This window comes from Melopsittacus undulatus, chromosome 7, assembly GCF_012275295.1.
Source record: "Melopsittacus undulatus isolate bMelUnd1 chromosome 7, bMelUnd1.mat.Z, whole genome shotgun sequence".
Lineage (NCBI taxonomy): Eukaryota > Metazoa > Chordata > Aves > Psittaciformes > Psittaculidae > Melopsittacus > Melopsittacus undulatus.
The window spans coordinates 24145824-24165178 of NC_047533.1; the positions used below are offsets into that span (position 1 = coordinate 24145824).

At 38.7% G+C, this 19355-nt stretch overlaps 1 protein-coding gene across 2 annotated transcripts in view; it reads right to left on the minus strand.

Moving 5' to 3' along the window:
• Window positions 1-14273, minus strand: part of RFC1 (replication factor C subunit 1) — a 42876-nt gene extending 28603 nt beyond the window's left edge. For both annotated transcript variants that reach the window (XM_005149128.4, XM_031049003.2), the window contains exons 1-4: window positions 14163-14273; window positions 8902-9030; window positions 7011-7089; window positions 5184-5303 (exon numbers count right to left, since the gene is read on the minus strand). In XM_005149128.4, the coding sequence (XP_005149185.2) occupies window positions 5184-5303; window positions 7011-7089; window positions 8902-9030; window positions 14163-14165 (331 nt within the window). In that variant the 5' untranslated portion in view covers window positions 14166-14273. The remainder of the gene's footprint in view (window positions 1-5183; window positions 5304-7010; window positions 7090-8901; window positions 9031-14162) is intronic.
• Between the last annotated feature and the right edge of the window lie 5082 nt (window positions 14274-19355).

Genomic DNA, 19355 nt, shown 5'->3' on the forward strand with positions numbered 1-19355 from the left:
GGTTTCATAAACCATGCTGGAGATAAAAAGAAAAACTGACATAAATGGTTGAAAAGAAGAAGGCTGCTTTCTACACCATTATTTCAATGGTACTATTCTAAATGCTCTCCTTACGAGATCTCGGTCATCACTGGTAATCACCTTGTTCTTATGGGCACATAAATACCCAGTAAAACATACCTTGTGTTTCACCACTCTGACAGCCCGAGGAGCCAAAGTATCAGTGTGAGAAAAATAAAGCCAGGGCTCAGCTGAAAACTAACATAGATGCACAACATCAAAGATTAGGGACACAACACTGAAGACATGCAATTAAGCACAAAGAAATGCAAAATGTGAACACTAAAAGTACTTTATATATTTATAACATATGCATATTTCTCCATATTTTTCTATAATAAAAAAAGAGCACAGGAAAGAAAACCTAATAAAAGTGCTTGCTCCAGTAATGGAGGAGTATGATGATTAGAACAGAAACCTCCTTAGAACTATCAGGCAACCAAATTAACACAAGATTAAGGGGTACCATCTGAGTTTCTTAATTTAAAATAGCTTTACTACAGTTACCCAAGAATGCCTACATTCAACTACCAGAAAAAAGAATTCACTTCATACTGCTTTCCAGGGGAAGAAAGGGATTAGAAAGCCTTAAATCCAGCACAGCCTGGAGAAGAGAAGGCTTCGTGGAGACCTCATAGCAGCCTTCCAGTATCTGAAGGGGGCCTACAGGGATGCTGGGGAGGGACTATTCATTAGGGACTGTAGTGATAGGACAAGGGGTAATGGGTTGAAACTTACACAGCAGAGGTTTAGAATGGATATAAGGAAGAAATTCTTTACTGTTAGGGTGGTGAGGTACTGGAATGGGTTGCCCAGGGAGGCTGTGAATGCTCCATCCCTGGCAGTGTTCAGGACCAGGTTGGATAAAGCCTTGGGTGATATGGTTTAGTGTGAGATGTCCCTGCCCATAGCAGGGGGGTTGGAACTAGATGATCTTGAGGTCCTTTTCAACCCTAACTATTCTATGATTCTATATTAAATGGAAAAATTATTCATTTCATCTGAAATGATAACGTAGAGCAACAGCACATGGACCTGTCAGGCTCATACACTCAAGTCTGCTACATGCCTAGTTTTTTTTTTATATAAAGAGTATTTTATGCCATTATATTTCCTATTAAAAATCAATACACATTAAGCAACTCAAGCACTAACAGTTCTGTTTCCCCACCAGCCCAACATTCTCTGTATTAAAAGAGCCTAATATATATAAAGGTCTAATATATAGAGAGAAATTCCATTCAGCAGGAACATTCATAAGTTATTCTTGCCCTGTCTTCTAAGCTGTCACAAGGACCAGTTTTCCAGTAACTTACAAACCTACTTGGTTTCTACCACTTTGTTTCTTCTAGCTTTATAAATAATTCAGCCTACCATTCACACACAGCTTTTTTTAAAGAAAAAAGTTGTATTTCGCTATGTTCAAGCAATCAATGCAATTGCTACATTTGCTACATATTTATAATTACCTCTACAGGAGTTATATAAAAGATTAAGCATTCACTAAAAGCGAGGTCACCATTCTTGCCAAATAACCACCTGTGATGAAACCAGATGGGGTTCAACACATCACAATAACAGGTCATCTTCTACAAACAAAGTTCAAGGTTCTATAATTCATTAAACAGTTAAAGTGTATTTTAGCAAGTACAACAAACATTTGGATTTTTTTCCCAGTTCCCTAAGACCACTCCATCAATACAAAAAAAAAAAAAGCTTTTTTTCCTTTGTTACCTGCTAGAATAACTATCTTTGGCCATTGCTGACCTAAATACTTATTTAAATTGTTTTCATAATCACAGAATGGTTTGGGTTGGAACATATCTTCAAAATCATCTAGTTCCAACCCCCCTGCCACGATAACAAGGTATTTTTAATAAAATTACAAACAGAAACTGTTCTTATTTTTCTTTTGCCTTAAAAAAAAAAGTGGGCAACTTCACAAGATAGTAAGAACAAAGCAACCCAATAATCTCAATCAATCCACTCTTATACAAACCAAAAAGTTAATCCCCCAGCACTTTTCAAGAAAACTATATTCCACATAATTATACAGATGAAAAGAAATTCAATCAACTACAGGAAGAAAATTTCAAGTTAAACTGAAACTAGGTTGAGACAATTAACTACCAAGCTTCTACTGACTACTTGATGTCAAAAGGTTCTTTCGGACACACTGCCACAGACAGAGCCCTTGAAATGAAATCCCAAGTTTTGAGCGAGTCCAACAAGCTGATTCTGGATTTAAATTTTCAGCTGCATAACAGTAAAAACAAGAAAAGGACAAATGCCTACGGATTTCACTAGGATCCTTTCTATCTACTGATTCTATATTCCTGTTCTTGTAAAACCTGTTTATTTTACGTCAATAGCTGTACCAGTACCACTAAAACACACTCAGCTTGACAGCTCTATTAAGCTGAAGAAACAATTTATACAGATTAAATATAAACAACATTCAAGTGCTGAGTCTCAACATTACAAAGGCATTGATAAAGTCAAACTACTAAATCAACCTGTGTGTACTTAAGACTCTTTAGATAAGCATAACCTTGAGACACGGTGTTCAGGGTTTTCATTAATAAACTTGACTAGTTTTCCCATGGTATCCCTATGCAGAAAAACTTGATTATACCATCCTGAATTGCATAACAAACCTTAACATATATATTGTTTATTCCCCAGGAATCTAATCTTTTATCTACTTCAGAATCAAAGCTATTAAAGAGCCTTTTGACTAGGAAAGAACTGTTGGCAAAACTGTCAAGGTAAACAAAGTTTCCATAGGCCATAGAAGACAAAAAAAAGCATTTGGGGTACTCTGGAAAATTGAGCTCATTTGAATACACAACATAATACAGCTAAGTACTGGGTCAGATATCTAGGCCAAGTAAAATCAGCACAATTCATCTTAGAAACTGATCCTGAAAAGAGCCAGAGGACGAAGGTGGTACAGAAAAAAGAAAAAAAAAAAAAAACCTCAGCTGAGCCACACTTCTATCACAGCAAACAATCCTTGTTTGTTTTAAAAATACTTGGTATGATTAAAGGGAAGCAATGTTTACAGTCAGCAATGATCTTGCCAAGAAAATACAATACCCAAGGACGGGAGTCCACTTTTCCAAACTCAAAGAAGAATCACACAATTACACTCAGAATTTTAACACTTTAAAAACGTGTTTTATCAAAACAGATCTGGGTTCAAGTCTGTTAATACTGTCAGTTTCTAAGAATCCATACAGAGAAGTTCTGCAGCTAGTAAAGAACTCTACTCCAGGAGACAGCTATAGAAGACCCAATAGTTACAGCTTCAGCTGAACTCAGAGCAGATGTTGTAAGTACATCAAACCACAGTGGCAACTGATAAAATGTGTCTCTTTCACTTAAAGACAAAATTATAGTAGGCAGAGAGAGATCTATCAAACACTGTAAGAAATATCTCTGCAACCAAAATGTGTCCACCTAGTGCTGCAACTCTCAGGAAATTGTACAGCTTGTGTTACACAGGTGATCAGAGTATGGTAACCAGTATCCAATATCAAAAACCATTAAGTTTATCTGCATTATAAGAAACCACTGTGAAACTACAATAGATCCAGTGCAGTAAGAGAACTTTATGTTTTAAAGGCAAATCAGAAAATGAACCTAACATGACAAGAAATTTAACAGCTCTGGAGAGCAGACCATTCAAAAGGCTCTAACTTACCAAATTAACCAAGTTAAATTTAAGATTCTTCCAGTCTACGCCATCCAGTAAATCAGGAATCAGATTTATCTTATTGCCAGAATCTTAGTAAGTTAATTTTGCCCACATGTAGCCTTAATCTTTGCTTAAGTGCCACTAACAGATCTCTCAGTTAAGATGGAGTAAGAGAACAACCAGTAGTAAGAGCAGCTCTGAAGTTGCAAGCACTCACATGTATTTCAAATGTGTTTAGAAAAACCCACAAAACTCTACATAATAAAAAATGCAGACACATTCAGCCAACTATTCTCACATGTGAAAATAATAAGCATTAAGGTCCATCTTCAAGAAGCACTGAAAGAGTAAGCTAATACTAGAAGCTCCATTAGTTTTCTTCCACAGATGCATTTTTTTTTCAGAGAATTCACAGAACCTGACCATTCTCCCCTATGCTGGTGGCACACCTTTAAGCATATTTGATTCATAAATAAGGCTCAGTCTACATAAATTGGTCACCTATCAAACAACAGTAGCTAATGCCACTGAAACTTTTCCATAACATCTCCAGTTTAGTAGAGGACAATGCACAAGAAGTAAGCATCTGGAAACAAAACTGCTTCTTGACAGAACTGAGAACATGCAGGGGGAGCACAGCTTCTCAAGAGACTAAATCTAAACTAAACAAAACTCAGCTGTGAACTTAGCAGTAAATCACTGTCACAATTTTTCCAGGAGACCTGAAAATGATCAAGAATGGTTAATTACACAAACTACTTCAGCCAAGAACCAAAAGAGCACCAGGATTTAGAAACCAGAAATCCAAGACTGAGAAGTACAGTATGTACATGGTATAATGCAAGCCTTTGTTACCATCTTTTTTCCAATTCCAGTTCTTCCCAGAAGTCTAACAGACAAATAATTTTTTTTCCCCTAAAAACGAGCTGATAAATAGTACACAAAACCCAAACACTTTTGCAGTCACTAATACATCATGCAGAGATTTAAGACATGGAGAGTCATATATCACATAAAGTAAAAACAAAAAAAACCACAGGTTTTCAAACATGTTTATGGTAACCAACAGTCATTTCATAACATGTGCTAGTGAGCAGTTTAACTATATTAAAAATATTTCCTTTACTTAACTCCTTCCCCTAAATCTATGGAATACTCTTACGCAGGGAGTATTAGCTCATGAAATTATATGCATATTTAAATGACCCCAAGCCACTACCAACATTATCTCACTTTTACCCTGCTCCTAACTTTACAGTACTTGAGGCTAAACTTCTGAAGAGCTTTTGGTTAGCTTAAGGATAATGTGTCTTCCTCAACATTAGGCTTTATGGTCGTATTTAAGAGTGTATCAGTCAAACAATCCATCATTAGTAACATAATCCACCCCACTATAGCTAAACATATGTACTTCCTTCCTTACCTGTCTCTGAAATATAAACAACAGGATCCTGCTTTAGAACTTTATCACGTTTTGAAGTAGCTGCTTTCTTCTCAGATTCCTTCTTGGATTTTTTCACTGACTGCACCTCCTCTTCTGAATCTGTATTTTGAACACAACATAAATGTAGATTTCTGCTACATACATACAAGCTTTAAGTAATAGATCACATAACATCAATTAACACATGTTCACATATATTCAATTGGATAAGAAAAAGGTATCACACAGAAGGTCAGAGCACAGCTTTATTCTTCTCCACCAGCTAATAGCCTAGCCACATAGATAACTAAATGAAAATGTGGTCAGAACTCAGTCTAGAAACTGAGTTTTGTTTACATAAGAAGAAATATTTAGTTACTTCTTCCAAGAATTGCTATGCTCATATAAAAACCTTTCTGAAAAGGAATGCGACTGTACCACAGCAGATCACTAAACAAGAAATACACACTCAATAAGTAAAAAAAAAAAAAATCCACCCTACCCAAACCAAACAACACACACACCACAACAAACTTGCAACTTAGATTCTCAAGACTGATTAAATGTTTATGGTACCATATATTATGCTGGCGTACTCTACGGGACCTATTCCAAAAGCCAGCAAGCTTACAACAGGGTAAAAAGAGATCACTAAGGTTGTACTCTGATTTTTCAGCAGAACACTTGTAGATTTGCCACTCATCTCACCAACCATTCTCCATATCCCACAAGTTGTCAAGATGACAAGCTTATACCACTGTGGATTATGTATCCCAGCAGCCAAATGAGTAAATGGGACAAACTGAAGAAGTTGTGACAACTAACAAATATAAGAGAGGGCTACTCTTCAAGGCCTACCTTTATCCATAATAAACACTGCATATTAATAATTACAATATATATTAAAAGCAGCTATGGTCGATTGACTTGAGGCAATTGAGTACCATCTCATCATTGTCTCACATCTATCTCCCCAAAAAGCACACATGCTTTTCTCTCTTCAAGAACTCAGAAGCCCATTTTTCTCTTCCCCTACTAATAATGAGCTAGAATTTGCAAGATCTCTAGACAGTATCAGCACTTTACAAATAGCTGTCAAGTTATACATTACTTTTGTACTCTAAATTTTAATGCAGAAATATTTCTACTGCCATTCCTCATGCTAAAGAGGAACTGTTTATAGAACAGTTTATCTGAAGATTAGAACACATTTCTATATATAATAGCATTATTCTTACAAAAGTTTGTGATCGGTTTAAATATAAAACTATGGAATGAACATTCACTAGACTTTTTTTTTAATAGACAAGAAATGCAAGTTTGCCTTTTAGAACAATCTCCTTGTTCACACACAGAACTGTGAAATTACAGTACATGATCAGCCTCCTCTACCCAGCCTAGGATGTTATTTATGCCTAAAAGAACAGGAAACCAACAACTCCACACAATTTACATACATTTTCATAACAAAAAAAGTTAGCAGTTTTGATTGAATTCACTATCTGGGTTTTGGTGGGCTTCTTTTTTGGTTTGGGATTTCGGATTAACAGATGTTTTCTTAAAAGTTACTTTGCAATGTATATTTCATGCATGGCACACACTGCACTTTTACTATTATCAAACATATTTTGCTATCCAGCAGTAATTCATGTGAAAAATGTTTTTAATTCCATTTACTATAAAAAAAAAACAATGAAACAACAAACCCCCCAAAAAACCCACCAAACTAATCACAGCTTTCTTTCAGATGTACCATTTACCTAAATCAACCTTGAATGCTGGTGCAAAAAATGCAAAGGAGCATTCAGAAATAACCATGAACACTACCTGAGTCGTAGATTATTCTTTTTTTCTTTTTAGCCCACTTTTGTTTGGAATCATCATCTTCACTGGGTGAATTATTCACCTAAGAGTAACAGTCTATTAGTTCAACCAGTAAACAGGTCCTTCCAGCTTTTACTCAGTTACACATTCAAATTTATGAGTTTCAAACAAATTCTAACAGAAATTATTTATTTGCCAATATTCCACTTATGAACAGTCTTGCTGTGGGTGGGAGAGGGAAAGGGGCAGGGCAGAGCAAATAAGAAACTGCAGCAATGAAAATAAACATACTCCAAGAAAATCATAGATCATTATGTTGAGAATAAATATCAAAGTTTAATACAAACTAAAGTAAATGAAACAGATTTTCAAGCACTTCCAACTTTTTATTCACAAAAAGATATTACACAGTCCCACCAGAAATAGAGATCATACAGATCAACAAGCTGCTTGTATGGAATTCAGCTTTCACTTTTGGTTCCATTTTGTTTATGGTTTCGCTGTAACCACCAGAATTCATCATAATTTTTGAGTAGAATACAGCCCATTGAAAAAGGGAAAAAGGATACACCACAGTTAAAGCTAGCCTGATTTCTTATTCGGCATCCTGTTTGCTTGTCATCTGTCAGCTCACCCATTAAGCAGTGCAGTTACCAAGAGATTACAAGCTACTAAGAGACTGCACCAGTGGTCAGAGTTGACAAACATGCTCTATCTAGCATCAGCTACTACTAAACTGCTTCAAGAAAACTTCTTTTTTTCTTTTTTTAAAAAAAGATTTACAAGTTTTGGATATTTAAAAAAAATAAACAAAAATCACAGGCTGCACAGATAGGAAGTTCCTTGGGGCTACCAAACTGTGCTTGTTTTGTAGTCATGCACAGCTGTAAATGCTTCTAAAAATATAATTCTAGATTAGCATTGCTACACATTTTATAATCTACATTCAATTCTGAAACCTTTGATATAACTGAAGAATTGCAAAGTAGAAATAAAAGATCACATGACATAATTGCTGTGTCTTTCAGCTGCACTGAATGGTCCTTTATTTTCACATTGAAACAAGTGAAATTACACAGCCAATTTTTAAGTAACATCTTACTTCACAACTGTGACACTTCACATTAAATCTCCATCCCATAAGAAATCCTTCCATTCTGCAGGTGATTTTAAAGTCCTTTTTTGCCACCCCTTTCTTTTTTATACAGTTTAGATAATTGTGTGAGGCAGTGACGTCTCAAGCTTGACCATGTTACCCACTGCTCTGTCCAGCCTGGCCTTGAACACTGCCATGGATGGAGCATTTACGACTTATTTGGGCAACCCATTCCAGTGCCTCACCACCTGCATAGTAAAGAACTCCTTCCTTATATCTAACCTGAACTTGTCCTGTTTAAGTTTAAACCCACTATCCTTTGTCCTATTGCTACAGTCCGTGATGAAGAATCCCTCCCTGGCATCCTTGCAGGCCCCCTTCAGGTACTGAAAGGCTGCTATGAGGTCTTCCCAATACACCTACATCTTCAATGCATAAGCCTCAACCTTAATTAAAAATTAGATAAGCTGAGCTACTTTGAGAACTTTCGACTACAGCTAAAACAACTTCAAATAGATCAGATTATTCCTACACTGGCACCTAAACCTAAGAACTTCTACCTACCTCTCCCATGCCCTACAACCCAAATAGTTTTTTTTAAGTTAGCAATTTTCTTCACCACCTATAGTTTTGCTGCAAGAAGTTAAAAGTGGTACCTTCCTCCCATGCTTGTGAGAACAACTGACATACAGTGCTTTTTTCAACATATAAGAACTATGACTTTAAAAATTCTAGATACACAAGCAATCCTATATCCAAGAAACCAAGCACTTCACAGGTAAGAAAAGCAAAACTAACCTTAGTCTCCTTTTCCTTTTTCTTTCCCCGTGAGGGTCCTTCACCATTTTTAATGTTTGTACTCTTTTTCACTGTCTCAAGTTCTTGTCGCCTTCCAGGGGTTACAACATCAAAGAATTTTCGGATATCCTAGGTAAAGGGAAAATTGATCTATATATTTTTTAAATACAGACAGCTCTCAGAAGTTTCACACTACAAAACTGCAAAGCACTTCAGTTACTTTGTCAGCAACTCCATTATAATATTGGATGATCTTGAAGTTTTGTTCCCAATCAAGCAAACAAAGCCCAGCTAGTTAAACATAGTTGCTCAGACACCAATCATTTTTCTCTTGTCTTTGAATCATGAAAAAAAAGAGTTCATTTCTCCCTTAGCTGGACATCTTCACCAATACACACTTCAAACCAAACTTCCACTAGCAGTGAAATACAGTGACATATGACAGATACAGTTAGAATTCTTTTTTTAGTAACTAATCACCACCAGCCTAGCCCAAAGCATTTCCATAGTCAAAACCATCAATTCAGCAATGAGGTAGTGTCCAATCTAGAAAGACAGAAAAGTACCAAGAGCTAGGAGCAGCCAAGTAGTGGGACATACCACATCCTCCATCTTTTCGTAAGTTTATTGAGTTATTGAGTAAACTCAATTTCAATCATTAAAAACAACAGCCAGCAAGAAACAGATTAAAATCTGAACAAAGAACTTCATATAAAGAGCTCCAAAAAGCCTATTTATAATCTTACTTTATTATCTGACCACAGTACAACCACAAGAAGCTTCTTTTAAGCTATACAGATCAGCAGCTGAAGCTTCAATTTTAAAAAAGCACTATTATACACACAAAGCCAAATCTGACTTCCTTTGAAAATGCTAGTATTTCAGTGTTATTCAATTAAAACTGAGAAAATGCATACCTGCTTGTTACCACTAACTTCAGGGGTAGCAGCCATTTTAGAGAAAGAAAATGCATCCTATGGCCTAAATATATAGCAGGTAAAGGATGCAGATTAGGACTATATTCTATCCAGCTGATAGCTATTCCCCATCATTGAGTTCATCTGGGTAGTTTGTTTATTCTTACAGGGAACTACAAGCAAAGCAGTAAACTCTTAAGAAAACTCCATAGAAGTCTGGTTGACCAGGAGTGTTTCAGGCTGCTTTTCGAGTTCCCTGGTGGTTTGGATTATCAGAGGCTTAAAATCAATGCAATATGTAATTTGAAAGCATATAGAAAACATAGGACACATAAAGATTTATTTAGTGTATTTAACTTAAAACAATTTTTGCAGAACCAGAAATCTTGCTTCCTGTAAAAATTTAGACTCCTCATGTTTTACCTGCATATAATAATACAGATTCAACAAAAAATGCAATAGTAGACTGAGAAGCATTCTTTCTCAATGAGACTTCATACATTTCCATCTATGGAATTTATACCTTGGGGCATAAATTTTCAACACTCTGCTATTTTACATATACTCCTCCAATATAAATGCAGTACAATATAAGCTCTGAAATTCTGACTGATCTTTTATGTAGTTAAATAGTTTAAATATTTACTACAACACTGCAAAATAAAGTTACTTTTAAGTTTTCATTTCTTTTATAATTTGTACTTTTTGGCTTAAAATATTTGGGGACTAAATTTTAGATCAATAGTAATACTATTCATTTTAGTATTTTAACTAAAAACAGCTAGTAAGCGAGCTGCTCTGCAAACACTATATGCAATAATATTAGATTACTTTTTAATAGACTTACACAAGAAAATATCACCATATCCTAGTTTCTAAAATGCAGACTTAAGAAAGCAAAATATATTACATTGACCTGCCTGCCCCAGCTTCTTCCACTGTTTTCATACCACAGCTCCTGAACTGCTAAGGCCTAAATTATAACATGTAAATTATTATTTTCTTCCTCATCAGTTCTCATAAGTTATCAAGTTAGTTCTTCATAAGTACCTTTAATTCACAAAATGCCACAGAGCAACAATAAAGTTATCTTTCAGTAAAGCTTTTATCCAAAAATCATGAGAAACAGAATTTTCATGCCCTTTACTAAGAGATGCCAGATAAATCCTTAGTTCATTGCAGAAGTTTTAAGACTATTTATTTATAAAATACTATATAAGCTTAGATCCCAGACAGGATCACTGTGTCCATTCTGGGTTTATCTATTTAACATACTCTGACTGATCGTCTTATTGGTATATAATGCTATGCATATACAAGTTCACCAGGTTGAAAAACTGTGTATGGTTAGCTTTTACCCATTCCAATGAGGAAAGATATGTGCCAATGTAACTAACAGATTTTCTTCTGGAACTTTCCCCCAAAACCTACATCAGTCTTCTGTATCCTGGAGATACACTCACCAGCATGGCTACCCAGGTGGTCCCCTGGTGAGGCTATATTACTGTGGTCTCATCCATGGGTGCTTCAGCAGTAGCACCAGGACATGTGATTTTGAGCTGTTCTACCCAAGGAAGAAGTGGAACTAAGTTAAGAATTTCTGATCATTTTCACTAAATTAGGGAGGTAACTAATGCATAGCATCTGAACAGCCTAAAAGCTGCGTTCAGGTGTATGTGCACAGCCTAGAATGCCGTGTTCAGGTGCATTGGTTCCTGCTAAAATATCTTAGTAACTGTATGATCTCAGCAATGGCTGTGCTGTCTAGTTCTTGCCAGTTTTGACGACTGCTTTAAATCCCCCACCTTACACAATAATAGGAGACCACAGCAATTCATCATGCCAAGTTGCAGGTTTACCCTTGAAAGACTTCTGTCTGTCCGTTTTACTGAGAATAGCATGGATAGAAACTGAAACTCCTTTGTCAGGCAACAAAAAGACTGGTTACTCAAAGAGTTTGTCAGAGTGACTTTTAAGACTTTAGTAAATATTCACCTCAAAAAAGTCAGTTATAAAACCCATAAACATTCCATCCTGGGGTTTTTCCTGCATTTCAAAAGCCCCCTACACCAACAATCAACTACTTTAATGTCAGAACCACCTCAACCTAACAGTAATAGGCAGTGTTTCAGAAGGGTAGTGTTCAGTAAGTTAGAATACTTTCCAAAATAACATCATATAATTCAGTTTGCATGTCAAAATACAACATGAGATAGAAACTTGAATTTCACCAATCTAGCTCAGTGACTGCAACAGAAAGTAATGCAACTTATTTAGGTATTCTTAAGTTTGTCCATGAGAGCCTTGCATCAAAAGAATAGTATTTATTTACACATGCTTATTTGAGTACAAGTTTTGTGCAAACATCAGATCTGTCATCTGGTGTGTCCAGAAAAACTGCACTAACTGAAACCAAATTTATAGTTTCACTTCAGTAATACTTGCTTAGATAACTACACTTAATGTTCACTAGTGGTGGTTCTGCAGCACAGGTACTACACAGTATTTTTCGAGCAGTACCACAGTTCTAGGTACACAGCAGCTGATGCTACAGCTCCAGCCATACGAGTGTCTATCTCAGCTAAGGGCAACTCAAGTAGACCCCACTCCTAGTCATCCATTCCCTCAGTACAGCATTCTGCTTAGTAACTGGGTCACATCACTAATCTCGGTAAAAAAAATAAATCCCTTCTAAGACAGATCAGTTCATTGTGTAACTCCATACACATCAGTTCAGCACGGCTGAGAAGATACTACAGAACCAACCCAACCGAGTCTACTTATGTTTGGCACCACATGAAAACCTTATGTGGTTATTATCACTGTATTTTTGCTTCTATCTCCACAGCTGCACCAGTTGTGGTTTTACAGTCTTTTTTCTTCAACACAGAAAAGGGAATGAGCTGAAGAAACCCATCCTCTCCTCAAAACGATGGCTGTCTTCCTCCCTTCTAAGAGAGTGCCAGACATTGCAAGACATGTGACATTCAGAACACTACATAGAGGGAGAAATCCTTTATCCCAGGAAGGTGGGAAAGGAGTAAGCAAGTCTTCCAGTAAGGTCAGTTTTCTAAAAAGGTGATGGCACGAGAGGCAGACTTGTCCTTGTACATAAATTTAATGTCATCAGCCACCCTTAACAAACCATGAACACATCACAGCTTAATAGTATCGTGATTCCTGTGGCAGACTTCTGTCAGTGCTGCGAAAACACTCAAGAGTTTATTGCCCACCACTGCTGAGCATCAAGTGTAAGATATAAACAAGGTTAAACACTGTAGAGTCCAAAATCAAACTTGAACTTCACTGGCTTCACACAGCATTTGTAATTAAGCCAGTAAATACCTGCACAAAAACTCCACCTCAGTAGAAGGAAACTTGTCTGAGCCAGAAATGCACCGGGGATGCCATCTTACCATGTACAGAAAGCACACAAACACGTGTGTATTTACAAACTCCCTGCATCCTACTGAGAGCTGCATCCTTCATTACTTATAAACAAGTCTTTACTTCTAGACTTTTACATTTATTTTTCTCCACTTGAGTTGCTTTTTGCAAATACTGCACCCTGTCCATTTCGGCAGCAGAAACGCCTTCGGGTATGCCGTTACTGAAATTAAAGGAAGGGCTAGAACTTGAGCAGACCGCGCTCAGCGAGAGGCTGGCGCGGCCGCCTTTCCCCCCGAGCGAGCCCACAGTCTGCGCCTGACTCGCCGCCCGGTTTCGGGAGGTAAACTGTAGGGGGGCGCAGCCGCTTCCCCTCGGGACAAGGGTTAGGGTCAGGAGGTTGTTTCCTAGCACGCCTGGAGGGCGAGCGTGGCAGGAAGCGCGGCAGGGCGGGCGGGGGCCTCTCCTGTGCAGCCTCATAACCGCTCGCCCATGGCAGACCGCCTCCCCGCCCGGGGCCGCCGGCTAGGGACGGGACACAGGCTCGGCTCAGCATACACCGGGCTCCAACGGCCCCAGCTGCCTCGGGGCTGCAGTCACGCACGGGGTCAGACGCCCATCCGGCCCCGCCACAGGCGGGACGCTGCGCAACGCTCCCTCCGCCTCTGCCCGGGAGGAGCCGCGGAGGCAGGGAGAGACGGAGGGGGCCGCGGTGCTCGGGGCCGGGGTGCTCGGGGCCGCGGTGCTCGGGGCCGCGGTGCTCGGGGCCGGGGTGCTCGGGGCCGGGGTGCTCGGGGCCGCGGAGCTCGGGGCCGCGGAGCTCGGGGCCGCGGAGCTCGGGGCCGGGGTGCTCGGGGCCGCGGAGCTCGGGGCCGCGGAGCTCGGGGCCGGGGTGCTCGGGGCCGCGGTGCTCGGGGCCGGGGTGCTCGGGGCCGCGGAGCTCGGGGCCGCGCTCACCATGCTGCTGGCGGCGGTTGTTCTCTAGCGGCACAGCTCCGGGTCCATACCTCCCACCTTCGCGCCAACTCTCGCAACCCGGCGCGCGGCACTGTCGTCACAGCTGCGACGGGCGGGGCGGGGCGTCGGTAGTGTCGGGAGTTCCGCGGAGGCCTAGCCCTGGAGGTGGGGCTTTCACGACACCGTTGTTGAGCCGCCGCCCCGTTCCCGTTCTGCTGCCAGTGCAGGTGTCAGCAGCCGGTATCTTGCCACTGAGCTTAACCGCGGTGCTGAGCCTGGGCAGCTGCTGCGGGTCTGGCCTGCAGTAACGGCAACGGGTCCAGCAGCGCGCGTCAAAATGTAAGGCTGCAGCGCCCCAGGGCATCGCTGTGGCCTAGGACACCTCTGACAGAGAAGGGAAGCTGACAGCCTTAACCGTTACAACAAACAAGTGAACAGTGTCAGGCCCTCTGAGACACATCGGGGTTTAATGCATTGAGGCAAACGAAGCATCCCCAGTATGTGAACAGCTGCTTCTGGAGAACTGAAGTGCAGTTTACATCAGGAGAATAGAGCAAGTTGTGCTGAAGTTTAGAGGCAATTTTGGAATACATAGCTGCTGTATCACCTCAGTATCATTTAACTAAAAATAGTATTTTAGTGCAGTCACTGTAAGTCAGGTCTGTGTCAGTGCAGAATATACAATCATTGCCCTGTGCTGAACTGCTTGTTGGTTCTTTCATTCTTCTTTCCTAGTTGTGCAGGAAATGTTAGGATTTAATTCCTCTGTTATAGTCTCTGTCTTGATTCCTCTATGGTATTTTCTCCCATGCATTAAGGCATAATAGAGCTCAGAGCCTGCATCTGAGGAGTCAAAGAGAAACTAGAAAGCTATACTCTTCTTCACCCTCTGTCTTCACCCATTATTTAATTTCTAATAAATGTCTAATGAAATCTTACATATTTTCTTCCATTTTTTTTCCTGTGCTTGCTGAACACTGGGAGGAAATAAACTTGGGCAAACCCAATAAAAACCATTTCCCTCTCAATAATCACTCATCTGATGTTTAGATTCTGCCAACTGAATTCTAATTGTTGTGAGTCTTTGAGAAGAATGGGGAGGCTGAACAGAGTTTGTGACATTAAAACTACTCATGAAAAAGGTGAAGATTTGCACTTGTCTCAAAGTGCAGTTTCTAGTATTGTCATTTGTATGTCTACTGTGTTCACTTAATTTCTTTCTTTTTTTTTGTTTTTTGCCTCCAAGAACAAGTGTCTACTTCATAGTGTGGTCAAACTCCAGCAAAAATAATTACATAGAGATACAGAGATAAAAGTCAGATCTTGTTCTATCTGAGAAAACATGAATGCAAATGATACCTATTACCATTCCTGTTTAATCCTTTAAATTGGACTTTAAGTAATTGTAAGACTCTGTATATAAATTTGTTCATTTATGAACACACATGGTCAGGCAACTCTTACATTTTCAACATTAGCATAGCTTGTGAGTTTGGATTTCTGCATAAGAAAGACATGACTGAGTGAGGAAGTAAGCGCAAATTCACAGCACAGGCTGTGTTTTTCAGCTTGTTTTGCAAGTTATTGCATATGCACTCAACTATAATGGGTATGCAAACAAAACTGTATCCCTTTAGAAAAACATTTCCAATGATCTGTTTGTATTGAAGTAGTTAATTCTCATTATGTATTTTTTTAAAGCTGTGTGTATTCCTGATACCAGAACTAAAGAGTAGTTAAAATGGCTGACATTGGTAAGAGCCAGACTGACTGTTTAAATAATGCTAAAAGAATTATTGCAGATGGTTATCTCTATTTGTAGTTGATAAAGTTGCCTAGAATAACATCCAGCAGAGCACTATCTGCATGTGGGCTTGTGAAATATTCATGTTTCTTGGAAGGCAAGAGTTTAACCTTTTATGAAGAGATCAAACTGAATACCTGGAATGACTATTATTCACTCCTGGGCATGGTCAGGAGACAGAATACCTCTGTTACGTGGATGGCTACAAAACCATTGAAGTGGGAAAAACTCACTCTGACACAGGGAACAAATCCTGAATACTCTTATTATTAAGCCCTTTGCAAGATAAGATGAAGGCAGTAACCTTTCTGAGTCTGTAACTGACTGTGGATCATGTTTTAAAGGCATATTACATGACCAAAAGTACAGCTTTTAAAAAGTAACTATAAAGTACACTCAACATAATCACTCTATTGACAACTGAGAGAAGTAATTTAAAAAATTAGACTTCTACCTTTCTGAAAATTACAGATGATTTGGCTTTTTATGGTGGCAGGTTTTGTTCCAGAATATGTGAAAAAGTTGAAATACTAATTCTTGAGCTTGAGGGTTTTTCCTCTGTTGAACAAAACCAGGCCCAGTTGTTATTATTACTGAAGGCTTTATCTTTCTTATTAACAGGAGGTTGCTATTAGAAAAATACATTTTCTTATATTGACAAATTTTAAAAAAGTATTTCTGTCAATATTTTCTTGATTATTTGCTTTCATTTTTTTCTGTATCGATGTTGATTCAATTTTGAAATTGAGAACAACTTGTACTGCAACTTTTGAAGCAATGTGTTATTTACTGCTCTACAAAATCTGTACTTTGAATTGTTTGAAACTCAATAGAAATATGAGGCAGATACTTGTAACTTAACACTGAGATACTTTTGAAGTCCATAAGGCTTTGTGTCTTATGTGTTTTAGGGGACAACACACATTGATCATAAAAGAAATCTTTATAATGGAACAGAGATGTTCTGAGCTTTGCATGTGTCCAGAGGACCTCTATGGTTAGGAATTGCCCTAGAGAAATACGGTATGGTAATGCTAAGATGATTAGGGAAACACAGCAGAAGTACATTTCCTGAAATCAAAATTTTAGGTTGAATTTTTTATTTTTTCATTGCATTAATAGGCATTAAAGCAGTCATTTACTAGATGGTAGGTTCTGTTTTGGAGGCCTCCTATAGGGAATATTTTGCTTACTAGAGTCTCTAGTAAAGAACGCCAAATTTCTCCCACTTTGTCGAAACAGTAATTAGCATTTTGTTGCAGACCAAAAATTCCAAAAATTCTTTGTAAATCTGTGGTCTAGTTTCTATTTACATTAGGCTTTCTATAGAATCCATCACAATTATGTGTCTTTAGAAAAGACTTGAGCCCATCTCAAACAGTTTTTGCTGTATAAGGTAAAAGTATAAGGCAAAAACAAGTGTTTGCTTTGCATCAGTGTTGAGGGCCATTACATAACTTGTGCTTTTTTTAGCCCCTAGCAGCTGATGTTAATGTAAACATTACACTTTTGTAAGTGAACTTTGTCTTTAGGTCTTTCCTCTCTCTTCATTTACATATTGAGGCAGAATGAATGTGTCTTAACTTGTCTGCTTGGCCTGACATTGCATCCATTCAAAACTCCTGTTGACTAATGTGTTCAGCATTTCTGCAGATCAAACCCCAGGCTTTCAGTCGAGCCCCTAAACCAAGGAGAATACATATTAATTGTTAAGTGAAGAGTTGTGTTTAAAATTTGAATCACGTGCCTTGGCAGAGGCAAAGACAGAAAAGGAAATTTGATAGCTGAGAATCGGAGCTGAATAGTCATTAGACTTCCCAACTATAGCAGCAGTTATGGGGGTGCCTGGAGAACTCAGCCTCTCCCACCTTTGAGACATTCTGAAACCAGATTCATTAAGTGCATGGCCGGAGACAGGAAATCCCACTGTGCAGCACTGTACTGACAACCACATACAGCACTGGATGGAGCCTGTACTGACTGCCTTTTGAGCTAGTGGAATAATTAATTCCTTCCTCTTCCCCTCTCTGCATACTCACTTCTCAAAAGTCCTTGATCACATCTCCCTCATCTGTGCTAATTGTTTTTGAAATCAAGAGTCCGAGTCTTTCCTTTCCCCAACTCAGCTCAGCTAATGAAAACCTCCTTCTGAATTCAAGTCACTACATGACTCCCATCAGTTAAATTGCTTCCTCTTTAACTTCATCAAGTAACATTATAGCCCAAACACTTAAGTATGACAAGACAGTAAGAAACTGGATTCAGAGGCCTGAAAAACTGAAATGTTTTTGAGCCTTGATTATAGCATGCTCCCACTCTTATAAATAATAAGGAAAGAAATACAGTTCATAACATTGTCCATATCAAGTATCTGGGAGCGCAAGTCACGGCTGCACCTTTCACATCTCATGCAGATGCAATACATTGTCTGCAGTAAGATGCCAGTGGTACTAACTCTGCCACAGTTAGTGGAGAGAAGCCTGTTCACTTTTACCTTGCCAAGGCATTGCATGATATTACAGAGCTGTCATGAGCATTTCAAATATAAGCATCTGATAATCATGGTAACTAACTGCTTTAGAAGTGCAGTGACATCCATAATGACTTGTATTTGAGTTTTCTTTCATAAAGTACCATACATACAATCAAAACTTCTAAGTGTTAAAATAGAAAGATTATCTTCATGCAATAACTATCCAGATTAGCATTTCAAATGCTATTCCACAGAATAGGAAAGGAGCATGTCAGTATATACTGCAGACCAACTTGGTACAGTCCCTATCTACTCTCTTTCACAAGCTGCCTTTGGTGGGATCTTGGCTGAGAAGTGTGGACCCGTTACTTCAGGTAGTTGAGGGAATGCTGTGTTTGTTATGTGAGAGAGACTCAGGTTAGATGCATGGCTACCCCACCAGCAGGAATCTTGTAGTGCAGAAAACATCAGTGGGAGCATTCATCTATGGTTAAATTGTTTCTTGTAAAGGTGCTGCAGAGAAATGGTTATGCACATGCATTGTGGTTTTGTTGTTTATTATAAAAACAAATAAAATGTCTTCTGTCTTCAACTGATTTATCAGCTTTGTTGTTAAACCAAAGTATGTCTCAATTACATTATGCAATGCTGCAGGCATGCTCTCACAGGTAGAAAGAGCAGTGAAGTGTCAGTAGCCCTGCAGTCCATCTGGACTTCCATGTCTTACATGCCAGTAGGGCTAATTCATCTAAGCAGAGGGTTATACTTAGATAAGTTGTTCCCATGGTCATATTGCAGATTTACATGCATATCTTTCTTGAACACAAAGTTACTTCACACCACTGTCTTGTTCCACAAATCTCTTCAGCAACGGTGGTCTACCTGTGGATACACTTTATGTTAGTGTACCTCAAGA